This window comes from Brugia malayi (genome assembly GCF_000002995.4).
Source record: "Brugia malayi strain FR3 genome assembly, contig: Bm_v4_Chr1_scaffold_001, whole genome shotgun sequence".
Classification (NCBI taxonomy): domain Eukaryota; kingdom Metazoa; phylum Nematoda; class Chromadorea; order Rhabditida; family Onchocercidae; genus Brugia; species Brugia malayi.
The window spans coordinates 7,179,590-7,199,893 of NW_025062475.1; the positions used below are offsets into that span (position 1 = coordinate 7,179,590).

The 20,304-nt window shown below is 34.3% G+C and overlaps 3 protein-coding genes and 1 non-coding gene across 6 annotated transcripts, besides 2 other annotated features; 2 read left to right on the plus strand and 2 right to left on the minus strand.

Annotated features, from left to right (window-relative positions):
* Window positions 1-780: 780 nt before the first annotated feature.
* Bm1457 (Uncharacterized protein) lies at window positions 781-1,108 on the minus strand (the record flags this gene model as incomplete). The annotated part of the gene is made up of 2 exons (XM_043076894.1): window positions 781-870; window positions 1,088-1,108. 2 exons carry the CDS (start codon window positions 1,106-1,108, stop codon window positions 781-783), a joined length of 111 nt encoding a protein of 36 aa, XP_042932828.1.
* A 999-nt stretch (window positions 1,109-2,107) lies between these two features.
* Window positions 2,108-5,664, plus strand: Bm5186 (the record flags this gene model as incomplete). Of its 2 annotated transcripts, XM_001900753.1 has the most annotated exons (9): window positions 2,108-2,265; window positions 3,163-3,373; window positions 3,608-3,780; window positions 3,855-3,948; window positions 4,057-4,224; window positions 4,447-4,610; window positions 4,816-4,891; window positions 5,043-5,207; window positions 5,422-5,664. In XM_001900753.1, the coding sequence occupies 9 exons, from the start codon at window positions 2,108-2,110 to the stop codon at window positions 5,662-5,664; spliced, it is 1,452 nt and encodes a 483-aa protein (XP_001900788.1). The 2 variants fall into 2 exon arrangements, with proteins under 2 accessions (XP_001900788.1, XP_042932829.1); XM_043076895.1 differs by lacking the exon at window positions 2,108-2,265 and having other exon boundaries at window positions 3,260-3,373.
* An 851-nt stretch (window positions 5,665-6,515) lies between these two features.
* On the plus strand, window positions 6,516-8,128 carry Bm15515. The gene has a single exon (XR_006227909.1). It is a non-coding gene; the product is annotated as a Eukaryotic small subunit ribosomal RNA (ribosomal RNA).
* Window positions 8,129-9,344: 1,216 nt separating this feature from the next.
* Bm1454 (Uncharacterized protein) lies at window positions 9,345-15,251 on the minus strand (the record flags this gene model as incomplete). Of its 2 annotated transcripts, XM_043076896.1 has the most annotated exons (19): window positions 9,345-9,503; window positions 9,638-9,734; window positions 9,912-10,093; window positions 10,229-10,327; window positions 10,483-10,684; window positions 10,815-10,978; window positions 11,106-11,183; window positions 11,428-11,757; window positions 11,957-12,076; window positions 12,149-12,217; window positions 12,505-12,678; window positions 12,967-13,047; window positions 13,258-13,397; window positions 13,553-13,742; window positions 13,892-14,018; window positions 14,149-14,288; window positions 14,627-14,834; window positions 14,946-15,144; window positions 15,245-15,251. In XM_043076896.1, the coding sequence occupies 19 exons, from the start codon at window positions 15,249-15,251 to the stop codon at window positions 9,345-9,347; spliced, it is 2,766 nt and encodes a 921-aa protein (XP_042932830.1). The 2 variants fall into 2 exon arrangements, with proteins under 2 accessions (XP_042932830.1, XP_042932831.1); XM_043076897.1 differs by lacking the exons at window positions 12,967-13,047; window positions 13,258-13,397; window positions 13,553-13,742; ... (3 more) ...; window positions 14,946-15,144; window positions 15,245-15,251 and having other exon boundaries at window positions 12,505-12,711.
* Window positions 15,252-18,290: 3,039 nt separating this feature from the next.
* Window positions 18,291-18,299: a sequence feature (Protein overlapping with rRNA (BM_BM13153, VIO91276.1) was converted to a misc_feature.).
* A 203-nt stretch (window positions 18,300-18,502) lies between these two features.
* Window positions 18,503-18,727: a sequence feature (Protein overlapping with rRNA (BM_BM13153, VIO91276.1) was converted to a misc_feature.).
* The last annotated feature ends 1,577 nt before the right edge of the window (window positions 18,728-20,304 follow it).

The following is a 20,304-nucleotide window of genomic DNA, read 5'->3' on the forward strand; positions in this document are numbered from 1 at the left end:
GCAAACTTGAGTGTAACTGCTAAAGCATCTGATGCTATAAAGCATGCACATAACGGGTCCAAATCAAAAACTATAGTGAATTTTGTCAATAACAGAACAATATAGGGAGTTTATGATGCATTTGCTATTAATTAAAAAAAAAGCTTTTCATGTCTTAACCCTTGTTCCAAGTAACTAACTCTTCTGATCAAAATGTCTTTTTCGGATTTTTTGTGGTACATAAAATCAATCAAACGATAAATTATGATCGGTTCTGTAAAATTATTCCTTCTAAGATTGATAACTAAGTATATTAACGCTACAAAAATACAAGGTACATTCCTTTTATATCTTAGCCTACTTGTCTGTCCGCTGGCATCTGTGAGTGATGAAGGTTCTGAAAACATTTCAAATTTCTATTGATCAATAAGTAGCCTTGATGTAAAAATTAGTCTCTCCACTCCATTCATAAACTGTTTAAGAACACAAAATAAAATTATACTCCAAAGCTACTCATTTTTTTTATTAACAGTTCATATCCGATTCATTTCCTTGCTATTTATCTCTCTATGATTATTTGCTTTTCAGTCAGTCCCCTCAATAATACATTTTTATTCAAACTTTCTATATTCGAAAAGTTTTCAGTCCGTATTCATTGAAGATTAAGCACATATATGCAACAAGCGAATAAATAATGCATTAGATGGTGAACTTAAGTTATAAACTTAAATCATAGAAGTAATGAGTAATTTTTTACTGTAAAAAGTCAAAAGTAATGAGTAATTTTTTTTCACTGTATTTTCATTTATATTGGGTAGAAATTATTATCCCAATGACTTCATCGATGAGAGTTCCTTTTTCAGTGGTAATAAATTTCAAGCAAAAAGATATCTGAAAAAGAGTTGAATATTCGGTGCGTCATTGAAAATAGAAATATTAATTGTGCGACTGCACAATGCGTGACAACTCTTGCTATTTGAAAGTAATACTCCGTGGAAATTATTTAAAGAGAGTCCATATCCCAAACAAATTTCGAAGCAATGAAAACATCATCTGTGCAAAATAGACATGCTTGCTATCCAAAGCATGCTCTAAAGAAAGAACTTACAGGTGCAGTGACGAATGGCATCACAATATTCGATCGATTATTGGTCGATGTCCCGTCATTTTCGATATACAATTGGTAATTATCAACTTATGTGCCTGCCTTTGCAATCAGCAACGGTATTATAAACTGCTTACATCATCACTTTCGGTCTTTACATTAATATTACTCACCACCTCTATTTCTTTTTCATTTTTCAAGATGGTTTTGGTGGAAAAGCTAGATGTATTTTACAAGAATTATGTGAAGTCATGGGAAACAAGTGGAGATGACCTAAAACTTGGATCTTCATCCAAAGAAGCTGAAACCTGGCCGACCCGAATTTAAAGCAGATTTGTCGCCTGGAGTGGAGATAATCCATGCTGTTAATCGACCCTCGAGAACTAACTTGACGGAAGTAAAGAATACATCACCAACATGAGCAGTACAACTGTTTATGACCTGTTCTGCACGAAGGCTCTAAAGAATGATAAATAACATTACAGGACTGAATGGATATCCGATCATGACTAAAATGCATTTAAAAAGAACGGGAAGTGCACTCGTGAATAAATGAACAAATACTTTGGCGATATTACATGCTGGAAGAACTAACTGCAGAAGCGAAAATAGTTGCACATTGAGGGCAGTTAACCCATTAGTCAGTTGCTAATCCCCCATTCTTTTATGTTATGTTCATGTAATTAGAGTAGGAATGAAACGAACAATCCATGGCAACATCTAGATTACCATAACCATCCCTAATAATTCGTATCTTCTAGCACCTCCAGAAATATCGCACGCTTGAATAACTACATTCCCACGAACTTGCACACAGCTCCTCGCTTATTCCGGTTGTCTTTTTCTTAGCTATTAGGTTAATACTCGAATTGCAAAAATAGTGTAGGGAATGAAATTATGATGGAATGTCTTAATAATAATAAAATAATCTTCAGTATTTGCGAGATAGGAAATAGCGTAACACGAATTATATGAGTAAAATGTAATATCTGCTTGTAAATAAAAGGAAAATATTTCAGAGGAATGGCAGGTGGTGGGTCAAGTAAAGAGTTACGGGTGCCTAAAGTGAACGGTACTACGACTTTAGATGGTTTGAGAGATGTGAATAGACCGATGAACTTTAAACTTCCTCATTTCAATGATAACGAAGAGGCCGAGACGAGTGAAGATGACGAAATTGCGTTAGTTACTATTTTTACAATTTGTTTCTGTTATAAGGTTAGCCATTAGAGATTACTACATGTAGTAGTGCCACTTATCTTTCTCTGAAAAATCTTATGTAAGGTATAAGATCAGAATAAAATAATAGTGTTTACATCTCTCAAGGTAAGACTTTCGACATACATATTCATCCTCTCTTCTCTACGTGACTGAAAAGGTAGACTTTTTTAAAAAAATGAGTAAATCTGCAAAGCTATCGTTTTGCTTTGCGAAGTTCTCTTTCAAATTCATTCTGTAAGAAGATTGCATTACTGTTGATAGCAAGTTTCAATGAACTGTCAGGGAATATAAGAGCAATAAGGAAAGTGTAGAGAATGGATAGATTAACAACATGCAAACATTTTACAAAATTGTGTATGTGTTATTTAGTCACATGCATTACCATTTCATATGGAAATTTCGAAAATTAGATAGGGAAGAAACTTCCGGACACAATTCGTTTTAGGGTTTTGATCTGAAATTAGATCTTAACCTATACCTTATCAATTTGAAGTACAGAAAATGCTATATTTTTTTCTGGCTGTCGCTAACTATGACAAGACTATGAAGAACTGCAAATATTGCGATGTGTGAACATGGGAACCCATGTGATATTTTATTAAGGGACCACTTGCGTGGTTCTGCATCATTTTTTTTTTTTTTTTTTGAAAATTAACTTCGAAATGAACTACAAAGAATGCAAAATGTATCTGGTAATGTTAGCAGGGAAATTTGAATTTATTTTCGGTGCTAAATGTGATAAATATTCGAAGTTTAAAGTTAAGTAGCAAATATGACAAGTTTAAATTTAAAAGTACCGTGTAAAAAATTTACGTACTTGGTTTTTTTCTTTATTTTTTTGGTCATGCTTATTTCAGATTTTGTCCTAGTACAGGTCATATAACAACGGAGCAGTTACTTGATAGAAAGACGACTCTTCCCCACAATAGTTACAGTGCGTCTTCCATCGGGATCATGTTTTCCCATCCATCGCTTTTATTGAATAGGAATCCAAAACGAGTGAGCAAATTTTATCGAAAACAGTCGGATCTTGTGGAGAATTTCAAGAAAGATAGCACTGCCATCGAAGTTTATTTTTTAACATTCATTAATTTTTTTTACCATTCTTATTTGGAATATTTACGGCTAGTAAATCACTACATAATACGTCATTGCAACTAATTTCCTCATTTACTAGTAATTAGCCAGTTCTGAATTCTTGTTATTAATAATCCAACTTTGTGCACAAAGCATTCAACATGTCACATCCTCGAAGGCAATAGAATTGTTTCCTTCCTTACATTTTATCGTTGTTTTCTTCAGGAGCACCGGCGACAGAGACAAAAAGGACATAGTTCGGAACAGAGTATTGAAAATTACATGGAATCCAAAATGATGTTGCTTGAGGGAAATTCCAATTCAGAAAAAGCATTTTTGAAAAGCGCTTCAACAAAGGGTAAACATAAGACACCTGCAGTGAGAGTAAAAAAGAAAAGGTATATTAAAAATTGTTTTGAAATTTTTTTTCATTTTTTCTGTTTACATCCCATTTTTTTCTTGGCTTTTTTAGAATAAAACCCTCAAGGAATAAATCGGCGGACAAGGCGGCGCGATGGTTGGCCATGACTACTCTTATTGTTAATGTTTCTTTAGCCGTAGCTAAGGTTGTTATTTGACTCATTTATTAACATTTTTGGTAGTTTTTATGGTGATTTCCTATGTATCCATTTTTTCTATCACCTTTTAATTGGATCTACTGGCAGCTATTGCAGACTGCAGCAGCATATCTCTCCGGTTCATTATCAATAATTTCTTCGTTAGTTGATTCAGCTGTCGATATTACTTCGGGTTTAGTGATTTGGTTAACGGCTCGTGCTATTAGGAAACGAGATCCATATATGTATCCCAGGGGAAGGACACGTTTGGAACCTATTGCTTTGGTTAGTTTTTCAATCTCATTATTTCTTTTTGTTACTGCATCATTTTTTAAGAAAAAAAATTTCGCAGTTTATCAACGCTGTGCCCCAATTTTACTGCTCTTATTAAAGATTAATTCTCATTAAAGACTGTTAAAGATCAATTACACTGATTGATTTCCTACTTATTTCTCTCCACAGTTTGAAACTTCTAATAGTAATAAAACTAATAGAAGACATTTGTAGATAATTGTAAGTGTTATAATGGGAGTGGCGTCAGTACAAATGGTCGTGCAATCATTGGAATCAGTTGTCAATGATACGGTTGATCCAAGAGTGGATGTTGTTTCGTTGTTCATTATGGTTGCTATTATATTCATCAAATTTGCTCTCATGCTTTTGTGTAAAAAGTTAGTTGAAGTTTCACATAGACTTAGTGGAATAGGAGTTATGATAATTGATATTAAATCCACTTACGGCCTTGCTTAGTATACAGTTATGCCAGTTCTGCTTCTTTTGTGGTATACATTACAGTCAGTAACTGGATAATCCTATTAACTTTTCCGTTAGTGTTAAGGTATTGCGGAAACAAATGGCTTATCTGACTCTTTTTAGATTTGATTATAACTCTTCAGTAGCAGTGCTGGCGCAAGATCATTGGAATGATTGTATATCCAATACAGTCGCTATAGTGAGTTTTCAGCAGTTAGTTTGTCCAAATTCCATACTATCCTGTACTTATTTTTTTGAAGATTTGTGAGTTATATGGTTGCTATTTTCATTGCTTTCTGTTTGCTTACGGAAACTTCCTGAATTCAGTTATAATAAACAATTTTTTGCAGCTATGTGCTTGGGTCGCATCTAATTACTGGATGTATTTTGATCCGATTGGTGCTATTGTTGTATCCATATATATTGCCATTACATGGTTTTTCACTGGAAAAGAGCACTTAGCGATGCTTTCTGGCAAGTCGGCCAAACCAGAGTTCATTAATCGTATAGTGAAGGTTGTTTGTTTCTCCTTAATTCCATCGCTATGCTTAGTAAGTATTATGTTTGGATAACTGTTGTTAAAGATATCCCGTGTGCTATACACTGGTTCCTTCACCGAATACAACTGTGAATAAATTAATGACATGATGGGTGAAGGAAGCTAATCTACCGTCAGTCAATCTGTTAAGCCATTGCTTCTAGGAGTAAGTGAAGGTTATAAATTTACAGGTGTGTGTCGAGCACGACAAGCGAATAGATTATATCGATACTGTTTACGTATACCATTTCGGCACACGTTTTCTAGTGGAAGTTCACATTGTGATGAATCCAGACATGACACTTCGAGAGTCACATGACATTAGTGAAGCACTACAGACAAGTATCGAAAGTTTGGCGGAAGTAGAGAGAGCTTTCGTCCACTGTGACTACGAGTATGACCATCTACCTGCTGATGAACATAAAGTTGTGTAAGAATTGTTGTTGCCTGCACTTCTATTTAGCTTGATTATCTATTGTTTGTGCGACATATCTACTCCATCTTGGATCCGACTGATTACAGTTTTAAATATGCAGTTAAATGTAGCAACATATGAACCTAAAACTTTTAATCAAGTAATTTTAGTCGAGTGCATACGTTATGTTAACTGATGAATGTTCTGTGCATTATAATTTGTTATCCAGTTTCTCTCTGCTGAGATTTTATTTGCATAGTCAATCACTTTTAGATTTCTATTAAGTTAAGAGGTTTACATGGATTAAGACTAATTTACTTTTAATTATTAAACCCGGTGTGAATTATCACATGTGCTATTTGGTCGATGTTTAATGTGTAGGGTATTGATATTTGAAAATTCTTGTTGTGATGCCATTTGTCCCATGATTTTGTCATACAGAATAATAGTGTGCATAATTTTTCTACGATATGATAAGTTTGTGGTTCTTTTGTGATAGTTTTCGAATTACTCATTCATGCTCCATAAATCATAATTTACTGGAGCGATAAAAACAAGTTCACATCAATATCAGTTAAAGCAATTAAGATTTCTTGTGTTATATAGGTATGCACTTGTGTGTCATGTATGTGTTGTTACTGACAGTTTTTGTGTTACATTATGTGTTAACGTATATAGCCAGTCTATTAGAATATTTGTTGCCTTTCACGATGATAATGCAATCGTAATATGATGGTATATATGAAATGCTCTGTTATACGTTGGAAATTTGTCGTATTTTTATTGCATTGTAAATGAAAATTTAAAAATCATTTTTAAATTTTGCTAATAAGCAAAGGAAATAGCATGTGAATGGGATTTCGGTAGATATAGATGAATGAATGAATGAATAACACACTGATATATCTGAGATAATGGAAAAACTTTAATAAAGAGTTTACTTATTACTTTATATCATGCTCATTATACTAATTATAATTGTTGATTATCCAACGTGGATAACTGTGGAAATTCTAAAGCTAATACATGCGCCAAGGCTCCGAATTTTAGACGTGCGCATCTATTAGATTAAAACACCAATCAGGTTATTAATTAATCCGTTAATTGATGACTGTGAATAGTTATGGCTGATCGCATGGTCTTATACTGGCGGCGTATCTATCAAGTATTTTCAGCGATAGTTTATGTGCCTACCGTGGTTGTAACGGGTTGCGGAGAATAAGGGTTCGATTCCGAAGAGAGAGCCTGAGAAACGGCTACCACATCCAAGTAAGGCAGACACTTGAGATAACGTATCACTCTCAGAATGAGGAGGTAGTGATGAAAAATAACGAGACCTTTCTCTTTGAAGCCGTTTATCGGAATGCTTACAATTTAAACCTGTTAACGAAGATCTATGAGAGGGCAAATTTGGTACCAGTAGCCGCGGTAATTCCAGCTCTCAGAGTGTATATCGTCACTGCTGCGGTTGAAAAGCTCGTAGTTGGGTCTGCGTCTCAGGACCTGATCCATCCATTGGATGAGAACTAGGCTCCTAGGGTAATATTACCAGTTTTCTATACGTTATCTTGATTCAGTACGGTAGTTGGCAAATTTACCTTGAAAAAAGAGTGCTCAATGCGGGCTAATGCCTATTCATGCATGAAATAGGATCTCGGTTCTATTTTGTTGGTTTTCTGATCTGAGATAATGGTTAAGAGGAACAGACGGAAATTCGTATCGCTGCGTGAGAGCTGAAATTCTTGGACCGTAGCGAGACGTACGACTGCGAAAGCATTTGCCAAGAATGTCTTCATTCAAGGACGAAAGTCAGAGACTCGAAGGCGATCAGATACCGCTCTAGTTCTGACCGTAAACGATACCAACTTTCCGTCGGCGGTAAATACGCCTTGACGGGAAACGAAAGTTTTTCGGTTGTTGGGGAAGCATGGTTGCAAAGCTGATGGACCCTACTTAATACGAGAAGATTCACCTGGCCCGGTGAGGATTGTCAGAATGAGAGCTCTTTCATGATTCGTGGTTGGTGGGTGCATGGTCGTTCTAGGTTGGTGGAGTGATTTGTCTGGTTTATTCCGATAACGAGGAGACTCTAGCTACTAAATAGTTACTGGATAATTTTATCGTCCAGACAACTTCTTAGAGGGACAAGCGGTGTTTAGCCGCATGAAGTTGAGCAATAACAGATAACAGGTCTGTATGCCCTTAGATGTCCAGGGCTGCACGCGCGCTACACTGGAGGAATCAGCGTGCTGTAACCATTACCGAAAGGTATTGGTAACCCCTTGAAAACCATCCAATTATTTTCCTTGAACAGGAATTTTTAGTGTAAGTCATCAACTTACGTTGATTACATGCTTGGTACTGAGCTGTTTCGAGAAAAGTGGAGACTGTTGTTTCGATACCTTTGAAGGGTAGAGACTCTTTGGTGGAAGCAGGCAAAATCGTAACAAGCTTTCGTAGGTGAACCTGCGTAAGGATCATTATCGTGCTTCAAAAACAACACAGCAACGATTGATTTATTAGTATTGCTATTTTATTTTGCTATTAGTAGCATGTGCATATATGGATGTATATGGTAATAAATAATACAAATAGACGGTGATATTTGCGGTTTCTGTACTTTATTCAAGTTATGGCCTAACCGTCGATAACAGTGAAGATATAAGGAAATCTAGCGTATAGGTGTAACTATCCGTAACATATTTTTACACTCAAAGTCCCCTTAAGTGGGGCTACAGTCCACAGAAGGTGCTAAACCTGTAAGGGTGACAAGGGTGAAAAGTTACGGTAGGTTATTCCTCGGATTTAGGTTGTTTGAGATTGCAGCCCAAAGAGGGTGGTAAACTTCATCTAAGGCTAAATATGACTACAAGAGCGATAGCAAACAATTACCGTGAGGGAAAGTTGCAAAGAACTTTGAAGAGAGAGTTCAAGGATGTGAAGCCGCTAAAATGGAAACCGATAGAGTTAACGGAACTTTATCGGTATCCAACCAATCAATTTAGCAATCTTATTTTGTAATTATTCATTAATGTTATTTATTAATGAATAAAATAATATTAATGTTAAATTACTATATGCGCAAATTGGTGTATTTACCAGTAGTATGCATCGCGAGCTTCATTTTAGCATATTAATACAAGTTAATTTAATAGACCAATTCTTTCAATTGCAATCATAATGAAATATAAAATATTTCTTAGATGAAGTTTTTTTTTCCATATATCTAACTTTCACTTGAAATAATAGTGACATTTATCGATTATAATTTTGCTAGTTATATTTTACATGTGGTCGCATGCGACTTTATCGGTAAAAAAAAATGCTAATATTATAATATTTTGCAATTTTTTAAGTTTTTACATTGTACAGTGTTTGTTCCTAAGAAAAAAAAAAACATATAGAGTAGTTCAGATCTTAAATTTCAGAAGTTTAATTAACTCAGTTTAATTCAGTTTAGCTCAAACTGTTTTTTTTTTTTTTTTTTTTGTATAAATTAGTCATATTAAAAAAAGAAATGATTAATATTAAAACATTCGGTCATTTTGATTCGGTAATACTTTCACTCCACGCTTTTTTAATATGGTTTACAACAAATTGATCGAAACGTAAATTATGACATTCTCAATAACAGGTAGCTTCAAATCAGAAAAAGAAAAAAAAAACGAAAAATGAAGACAAAAATACATATATATTTGTTTAATAAAAATTTTGCATTTCCATAAAACCACAGCTAACCATGCAAGTCCACTCATTCGGTTTTTTACAAGGCTCTTCCTGAAGTACAGGTGGTTTACTAATGACTACCTCCGTTGATTTCTTCTCTTCCTCAACATCTGCTATCACATTTTTCTTTACCTGCAAATCAGATTATATAAAACGGAAAGTCGAAATCAAATAATGTCTGGGTCTTATTTTCAGTGACAGTTATGCATTACCGTAGGAGAAAGAAAAATAGTTGAAATTTTGAAAACTTTATAGAAAATCTGAACATTTTGCTTGGTTTCTTCGATGTCCAACCACCAAAACTGCCTCCGCCTATGTTGCCAACCCGGAAAACATCGCTCGTTTAATCGATCTATTTCTTCTCTGAAAATCTAAATTTATGATTGCAAAGTGATTGTAAAACTAACTTTAACCTTCCAAAAAACTGAATGGTCGCAGTATGATCTGTGGACGAAATTTGAGTGATTTCAAAAGTCATAAAATAATGGAAAGAAGAGATATGTATTTCAAATGTTTACTTCTATCAAGAAATTTGCCTACTTATAATCATTTTCATGAGAATAAGGTTCTCTGTTTGAATCATCTTTATGCATCCATTTAATATGCCATTTCACACGATGTATATCGTAGTTTGAAGCAAAAGAGCAAAGAGGGCATTCGAAAATACGTTGTTGCTTTAAATGACGATGGTATACATGCCGTTGACGATCTGATTGCGCCACCTGAAGAGATGAAATTTAAATTTGAAATTGAACAGATATTCAGCATAATGAATAATTGAGTGGTTCTGTGCATCCTTCACATATCACAGAAATTGGTAGTTACACACCTTTTTGAATCCTTAGACTGGATTTTACCTGTATTTTACAAATTTGGCAAATGTGACGCTCTCGAGGACGACTACGACCGACATGAAGTCGAACAAGCTTCATTGGTCGGTTTGGAAAACATTTCTTCTACAATATTTTTCCTTTATCAATACTGATGTACTAAACAGTGTTACGAAATAGGATAAACAATAAATTTCCAATTAAGGGGATTAAAAATCTGATGAAATGTTTTTGACGATCTAAAATATCTGGGTAAAAAGTACATGAAATGAAATGACTACCTGTAAGTCACGAATTTCCTGAGCATATCTATCCAAATTGGAGATGGGAATAGCATCACACTGTTCCGGATGAATTTTGCTGATATGTTTAGCAACAGTACAACTTTCGTAACTTCCAAAATCTTGACAAACTGGACATTGGTATAGTGATTTCTTCAAATGTTTTTGAGCTATGTGACGTCCTGGATAACGAGATTCTTCCCTATAAATGATCCCTGTTTGTTACATGCTCACATCTTTAATTAATTTTAATTAAAATTAAACTTCATCGATTTCGCAAATATTTAAATTCAATTCACAAATTAAGAAAAGATCAAGTCCAAAACCATTACCAGCACAGATGACACGTCCGATCGTCTACAACAGCTCCTATGATTGATTGTGTCTGATTATCACTATTCATCTTACAGCTGTCTACTTCATCGCAAGATGTATTTGCAACACGTCCATGGCTAACCATTTTTAGTTCTCTATCGTCCGGAGTGATTTGATTTTGCTAAAGAAGTGATCACTTCATTCGGACGTAAGAGATGAGACAAGTATAATAAAAGGCTTTAAAAGGTCTCAGAATAACCTTTGATCAGAAATTCCCTGAAATATATTTTGATCAGAAGTTAAGAAACCTCCAGTGTTATTGTTTTTTGTCTTGACAAAGGTGATTTCTTCAGCTTCCAATCCGGGAAACATTGCTGATTCCAATTCTGGAACAATCATTTACTACATCTGTTTCAGCTGTGGAACCAGTTAAAACCAAAAGTTATGATTCGAAACAATCACTAATGATCTAATTAGTAGAAAAGATTAGTTAATCTTAAACATTGAGCGTTGTCCCTCTGTATTGTATTACGTAACGTAGAAATGGCTGGTGATCTTTATTATAAAAACAACACCAACTCATTATATCAGATTGACTGGAAATGAAAGCTGGAATTGGGAATGAATAACCTGTATTTCATGCTTATGAACTTCTTCATTACTGATAGGATATGCATTGCCTTGATGAATAGATGTACAGTGTTTACGCATCTCCCAAACTGAGTTATTATTTGTATAGTCACAACATGAACACTGGAAAAGATCAGAAATTCGCAGGTGAAATTGATAAACGTGTCGTTGGCGTGCTGTTGTGCAAACATCCACGTGGCAAACTTGGCAATTTGATTTTCGAACCGCTTTCGAACTACTTGGAAGAGATATTGAATTCTGTACTTGTTGATCATTATTTAAGTAGTTACCAACAGCTGTCATTATTTTGCAGGATTCAGTTTCGAACATCTGAATCATAATAAGTAATAAGTAGTCTGCTGAGTGATCACGAAGTATTCGCTTACGCAAAAAGATATCTAAAAAAGGAGAGCGGCGACTTCAGAGTGTGGTATATTTTCTGCAACCGTATAAAGGGGCTTACTTCTCTAAATAAGAAGCAGTTCCGTATATATGAGTAATAGTGTCGAAAAACTTTTTAAATCCTCACAACATTAGATCGTTTTGCTATTGGCTGATAATCGGCTTCTTCAGGATCATCGCTTTCTAAAGGTTTCTGTTTTTGTGAATTCAGGTAAGATTCATCATTATCACGATCATCTTGGGGTATCTGTAAAGAATCGAACATGACCTGTTGTAGACTGTTTATATAAGGTTACAGGAAAATATTTATGACACTTACTGACGATTGTTTTGTGGATTCCAATGCCGTCTCTGCGAAAGCATCGCACAGAAAATCGTCTCCCACATTCTGCAAATATTCATTCTTTGCAGTATTTTATGAACACTCGAAAATGCGTGCTTCAGCAGCACTTTGTAGTTTTAATTCTACAAGTAGTAACAGAATAAGCTTTTTGGATTGTAGCAGGTGTCAGGTTTTTTCCAAAAATTCATTCTGCTCTTCGCGATGTCTAATAAGCACAGTTACATTCCAAAGACTGGTGGCGATATCACTACATTTTATATCTACATTTTAGCAATGTTGCATTTTGACCAGTCATTAGCGCAAATAAAATAAAAACATTTAAAAAAATGAACCTCACTATGATAAGCAATATTGGTGAGAAGCCAGAAATGGGTTTTCTTGGTGACATTGGGAGCGAGTAGGGCGCGAGCCACGAATTTAGCGTGACACTCTACCAGATGTTCACGAAGTTGGAAATTTGTCTGGAAGCCTAACTCTGCGATGTGACCCGTTTGTTCTCGGTCCATCTGCAGATCACATAGAAGGCATGGTAGGAGCATTCAGAAGTTAATGATTCTGAAAATTTACAGGAGAATGAAGAAGTTGTCAATGTAATTAGTAGCTGGCAAGTTGCTGAACTTAAGCGAGGCCCTTTTTGAGTTTTTGTCAAAACTGGCCTCAAAGAAGATGTTTTAAGAGAGGAAAACCTGAATGACATATCCTTTCATCCATTCATTCTCTCTCTCTCTCTCTTCTTTTATACGGAATAGATTGCAGGCATTTGCAGGATAAGTTCGAGAAGGGATGATGCTTACGGCAGGCTGTGCTACATGATCATGCATCGAATGCGCTAGTTTTGGTATTGCCACTGCAGTATAGCTAGCTCTCGTGTTGTCCTAGCAGGACTAATATCATGTCACACGACGAGATGAGTGCTGTGCTCGTAAATGGATGGATTTAGTAAGGTGCAGAACACGAAGCAATTTCTTGCAATAATACAAGCATGCTGCGATGAGACATCGCTCCATGCCCATCTCCGTGTTGTCTCGTTTTTCATCCATACCTAACATTACTGCAACGGCGTCCCGCTAGCTCCATAAGTATACTCCATGAGCTATTTGTGCATCACCACTCATGCATTCAGACTTCTCAACTGAGTTATCGTCGATCATTGAAGCACTCAGAAATAACAGATAAAACTTTTTTAATTTCCAGTCAAAAAATGAACATACAACTTCATTTTGTCCTGAGATTGATTCATAAAAAAAGTGATTCAGTCCTGCGACACAAGAAGCAGGAAATGAGCAAAAATTATCAATAAACAAAACAAATAAGTCCTTTCACGAAACATTTCAGTACACGTTTAGCTTCCTGACAAAAGCTTTCGTCTAATTATTTCACTTATTTCATCAACTTCAATTCGTCGATTACATTCATTAAGCACAGCTGCACGCAATTTAGTGGCATGTCTTTTTGCTCCACTTTTTTGTATTTTTCTTACAAGTTTGTCATTTTCACGAATAACTTTCTCCGCAATTTGAATGATTTCATCTTTATCATGTATTCGCCATAAATTCTCTTTATTTATAATCTGAAAACAATAACAGTGAACAACTATAGATTTTATGACACAAAAATATTTTTTGCCTTCTTTCGTACGTATAAAAATTTAAATAGATTTCCGGCGTGTTTGCCTTATTATGAAGAATTGTGTAAGTTCTAGGAGAAACCAATCAATACTTCGGTTGGCGATTTGTCTAACTCTGCTTCTATATATCTTCGCAAGAGATCGAAAGTTGTCAGCTTGGTTAATCGTTTAGTGTGAAAAAGATGTACTGTTTCCACGAAATAATTAATGAAAACTGTTCTGAAAAACTGGGTGGTGAAGGAGAATTTATAAAATATTTCCAAAAGAGAAATATAGATAAATGGAACGGATGAAACAACCGTACAATATAGCATCTTATTTAAAATTTATTTGAAAACAGCAAGCTTACCGTGATGCAGGGAATTTTTTTGTGCAATTGCGACAAATTGTTTGCAAGAGAAAGGTCCACTCAACTAATACTGAAGCCATTGCAGCATCATCACATACATTTAAAACCATTTCAACAAATGTTGCGAGGTTTTTTTGATTCTAAATGGAAAAGTCATATAATAAATCGAAATCTAAACGAAAGTTACTTTTAATAGTTTTGCTCTAAGACTGGAAATATTTTTAATATATTAAAAAAAATATATTAAAAGTTCAAACTGGTTACCAAACAATATGAACAACGCCGCTATATATACAAAACACATAAACACGGTAGTTTCATCAAACGCATATATGCCTTATAGACTTCAATACCCAAAAGCATATGGGTATACCCAGCTTCATGCAAACATACCAAAAACCAGAATCTTATGCCCTTCTTCCTGCCAATCTTAGCTAATTATTTCCTTACGAAGTTGGGAGACAACTTCTGCTTCTACTTCATATGGAAGATATATATGAATAATTCGTAGTGCGACTTCTGGTCCCATGCCATATTCTTCGATGTTCTTCAAATATCGCGGTTTGGAAAGCATTAGACGACAATTTTCTATCCATTCTTGTTTAATCTGTACAGGAGGAAGGTTCGGTTCCGGCATAAAACGGTAATCCATTTCAATTTCTTTTTCTCTCATTGCTATTGTATTGCTGGAAAATGTCTTCTGTTTGGAACGAGAAATTTTTAGAAATCTTTTCATACCTTTAAACGTGATAAAAAACTATTGTTTCCGGCAATATCAGAAAACGCAAATAACCCACCCATAGCGGTCAACAGTACGTGTTTCATTCAATACTGTGCCTCCAGCTCTAAGAATTTCGTACTGCCGACCTAGTTCACTGTTGACAGCCGTATACACCATGCGTAAGCTATTTAAATTTTTGATCTCAGTTCGAACACCTCTATTACCGGTATTATCTTCGCCAAGTGAAATGTTGACGTCCACTCGAAACTGAGCCTCTTTAATAGATTCATTTTTTTAAAACAACTTTTCCTTCCTTTCTGTTTAACTGACCGACGAAAGACAAAGAGAAACTTCTAATATAATAGAAACGCTAACTTTGCATTTCTCCTTCGCACAAACCATTTTCTATGAGAGTATATATATGCTCTCAAATTAAAACATAAAAGTAGTATAGGTATATGAGAACACTACTTACTCATATTTTTGAAAGACAATAACTACTATAAATTAAACCTTTAAAAATATGAAAAAAAAAGGAAAAAAAAAACATAGAAGCACCACTAGAATGTATAATACGAATAGAACATCCTAGGTTAACCTTAAATATCACATATCAAACATTACTCAATGCATCCCCAGCTGTATAATAAAAAAAGTTTGAAAAAAACGGTAACAATCTGAGATATCAACATAATACCCAGTATACTACCAAAAATTTTCATATATAACTCAAAGCAAAACTAGCAGGAAGAAAAACTAAAGCATTTAAAAAATCAACCAAAATTTTGGAAAACATATTTTAATGCAAAAAAACGAATTTTTTTAATTAAACTACACCCAAACAAAAATTATAATTGTAGAATGAGCCGCAATCAGATATAGCAAATGTATTTAATATTTTATAATTCCCGCATAAAGCTTCCACATCCTAACTAAAATTATTATACAGCTGGGGAGTAGTGTTTTATATAAATTAAAATCACAACAAATACTTTAAAAATCATAAGCTAAATAAAAAGGAAAAGAACATAAACCAAAAAATAAAAAACAAAGAAAGCAATGATTAGAATAATAAAAACAAGCAGAAAGACTACAAAACACCAAAAATGCTATCAAACACTTCTGGAAAATTCCTTTCTTCTGTCGCAAATTATAATTTCGCGAAAATTTCTAACCAATTTCATAATATCATAAATCATCTCTCCTTTTTTAAATTGTAAACAGTCTTACGGTATTCACACATGTAATTTTAATCTCCTTTTTGTAAACACCTCCAATTCTTCATGCATGTAATTTTATGTAAAATTGAAATTAGCTTTCATTTTAATCTCTTCTTTCAATTCTTCACACATGTGATTTTTATCTTAGACACGACCATTCCTCACTCATATAAATTCAATTCTAATAAACAAAAGTATTATTATTGTTATTGTCATTATTGTCGACTATAATCCCTCATCACCAAGCTAAATTTCCTCCGATTTTATAAGGTCTATTTCTACTGTTCAGGTTACTGATAATACGTTAAATAAAAATAAAGATTTATTAATCTTACTGCGGTATTACAATTATTCGAGTATCAACCAGACAAACCTTTCACGACATCTTCTACTTACTGTGAAATCACTCACAGGGCTATTACTGAATGAGAGAGCTTTTGGCTGGGATTTTGATGTTTTGCACGTTTCAATGTTCCTCAATCGATGTTTTTCCCTTTTACATACCTAATTTTTACTGTTTTTTAATTGTGGCTATAGGCCAATCATTATTTAATGAACATATTGTCATTTATTTAAAATTATTATTGAAGATCGTACAACAATCGATCCGAAACATTCATTGTCTTTTTCTTCCTCGCTTCTTTATTATTTAAACCTAAATGCAATAGCCTATCAGTGGCTGCGTTCCATTAATTATCTGCTTTTCTTTTTATGGTTCGTTTTCTTATTTAGCTTTTAGGATCTTTTTTTTTTGTACAATATACTATGTTCCATATTTAGCAATACACTTACCTTTTCTTTCTCTTTATTACTAATTTTACTTTTACATTATTTTTGAAAAAAATTTTTATTTTCATACCATTTTTTTTATTTTGTAAACTTCACTCACTTTATGCCTCTCATTGATTAAACCATAATTCTTGAATGTTTGCCCAAAATATTATTTTAACTTTTTTATTCCTTTTTTTTTTCATTAATTTCAAAGTGTGTCTCCTGACTAATGCTAAAATTTCTTCTCATAGCCCGCGTTTTTTTATTATTATTTCTGTTCAAAGTAAACGTCGTTTTTGGTCAGTCATTTCGGTTCTGCACGCTTTTTTGCCAACCCATTCTTTTTCTTATTTAAATATTACATTATTTTATTTTTCCCTTTTGCATGTCTTTCTATTAATTATCTATGTTTTCCGTGATTTTTTTAACCCCATGCGTGTCCTTTTGTTAACTCCACTAATTGCACGTTTTTTTTTTCTGTTGCTATTACTTAGCTACGTTGATCTCATTTGCACGCATTTTTAGCGAAATGTAACACCGAAAATATTGATGATTAGACATTAAAAAATCAATACAGATAGTTATGAAGACATAGCAAAATTTTTAAATCTAAATCAATCTGAACTGCAAGTAACAGTAAATAATGCAAACAAAGGAAACATAGCATATACACTAAAATGTCAGTACACATAGAATTTGATTAAATTATTATTGTCACATACCACTGCTATTTGCACCATTGTTATTCTAATTGCTAAACTGCGCATGAATGGATTAACGAGATTCTCACTGTCCCTATTTACTATGAAGCGAAACCACAATCACGGGAACAGGCTTGGCAAACAGAAAACACTGTTGAGTTTCGGTTAGATGAGAAATGAGAGATGGAAATGCAAGCTTACGTGCACAAATTAATGAAGATGATACGGGTAATCAGTTGACTGTTAGCTGATGACTTTTTTTTATTTCATAGGCTACTATGTTTCTTATTTCTCATGTTTCGAAATTTTTGATTTAAGTTAAGTCACTTTGTAATTTAACGACTCGCACCGAAGACAGTGTCAGACGGGGAGTTCGACTGGGTGGTACATCTGTCAACGCAGGTGTCCTAAGGCTAGTTCAGAGAGAAAGGAAACCTTTCGTAGAGTAAAAGTAAAAGGTAAAGTAGAGTAAAAGGTAAAGGTTCGTTTGATCTTGATTTTTAGTACGAATACAGACCACGAAAGCGTGGCCTATCGATCCTTTTGAATTTCTTAGAAGTTTCTAGCAAGAGGTGTCAGAAAAACACACACACAAGGATCACTGGCTTGTGGCAGCCAAGCGTTCATAGCGACGTTGCTTTTTGATCCTTCGATGTCGGCTCTTCCTATCATTGCGAGGCATTGGATTGTATACCACCAGTAAGGAATGTGAACTGGGTTTAAACCGTCATGAGACAGGTTAGTACTGTAATATGTTGTTGCGCAGTTGGAACTTCAGGTTCAGACGTTTGGTTCATGTGCTTGGCCGCTGATGCGTCTGAGGGATTATGACTGAACGCTTGTAAGTCAGAATCCCACCTAGACAAGGCAAGATAAATTTGCTCCCCGGTGTCGGGAGGTACTGTTATGTAATTGTGGTCGTAATACGTCTACTGTTACAGCTGATGTCCCACACTATAAGGCCTTGTTATTTAATCGAAGGATTAAATGGTTACCAATACCGGATTACCCTGGTACAATATCGGGGCGCAAGATCACTTACAGACGACTTGATTCCTGGTCAAGTTGTTGTAAGCAGTAGAGTAGCCTTCATACTACGATCTGTTAAAACTTGTGCTTTGATTGAACGATTTGTTCTTCCGATTTGCATATATACTATAAATTAATTTGATAATCATTTGCAGTTCAGTCTTTTCCATTATATAGCAAAAGGGTTAGTTTTTTATATATAGTTATGAGGATGAGGAAAACTGTTCTGTAATATTTATAAATTTATTTTTTCAGTAATGTTTTTGTAAGAGAATAACTAATGATATAACTGGAATCTTTTGAGTTTAAAATATTGTAAAGTATTTTTTGTGAATAATATAGTTGGAATTTAAGAAAATAAATGAATATTATTTGAATTTGTTTTAAAACAAAAGAGCAGTTTTCAATATATTAAGCAATGCATGTACTCTGTTAACAAGTGCAAAATTTTAGACAATGCAAGTAAGCTCAGCTATAATTGAAAAGTGCGTGTTGGATAAATGATTGCTTACATGAGATACAATTTGAATACTGCATATTTGTCTAAGGAATATTCAATTAACACAAGCGTTAATTCTTTGAATTTAATATAATTTTATTTCGACACATTATATTTCGGTTTCTCGATGTTGTCATTGAGGAATATATGTGGCACGAGTTGCTTGCGCTAGCCTTTGGTGAGTTATTTTGCTGGACCGGTATACTCCTTAGATATAGTCAGTACAAGTGACAGACTGGAGCCATACAAAAACCGTACTACTTTCTTGTTAAGTTTTAGATAAAGAAATAGCTATGTTTACCAAAAAAGGAAGCTGTGCTAATTACAGCCTACTCCTTTAATGTATGATTAGAATGGAAGCATGTGAACTGCTTCCTAGTATTTAATCATTGAAGATAAAAAAGATAGGCTTGATAACTCGTAATTTATAATAGTCACTTAACAACATTATCAGTTGATGTGTAAATGCAGCAACGATGCAGGAATCAGGTTTTGACAAATTCATATAATTTGTTAATTTTACTGAATTCTAGTCAATGTTTGATCCAACTTCAACTGTTCCATTGCCAAATTAAACTTCTAGTTTCCTTTGTGATACAGTCAATCATTTGCCCAGTGCGTTTTAAATTACAATTGATGTGTGTAAATGCAGCAGCAGAAGCGAACATTTGAAGATTTCTGAAATAGCCTCACTATAATACTTTTCCAAGCTGAACAATGCTGATTCGGAAGAATACTAAACATACTCAACTACACTATTTCGAAATTTCAATCACGAATACTCTTGTCATTGCACTTCCTGGGACCTTTCTCCTTCAAGATATATGATTAGACTTCTTCCGAGACAAGTTTAAACGAGGATTCAGAAGTGAAGGTATTCTCACCAAAAATTTGGCCTGATCTATATAGATTGCCGTATTGTACGTGCCCATCAGAGTGATTACACTCTTTCACGAAAAATTAATGTTGATATTTTAGTGCGTAGCATTCAGTCTTAGGCAAATGTTACGATTTAGTTAAGTTTTTTAGCAAAAGTGGAAACAAAACTATCGAGAATTCATGCCTTTTGCTTAGTTTTAAAATAAAAATCGGATAGTGAAGTGGGAAAATATAAAGGAAAAATGCCTAGACGGTTAATTGTTAACTGCACCACAGCTTTCTGTGGAGGTAACGACCAATCAAGAAATGACTGGATATTGCAAGTAACGATTAACC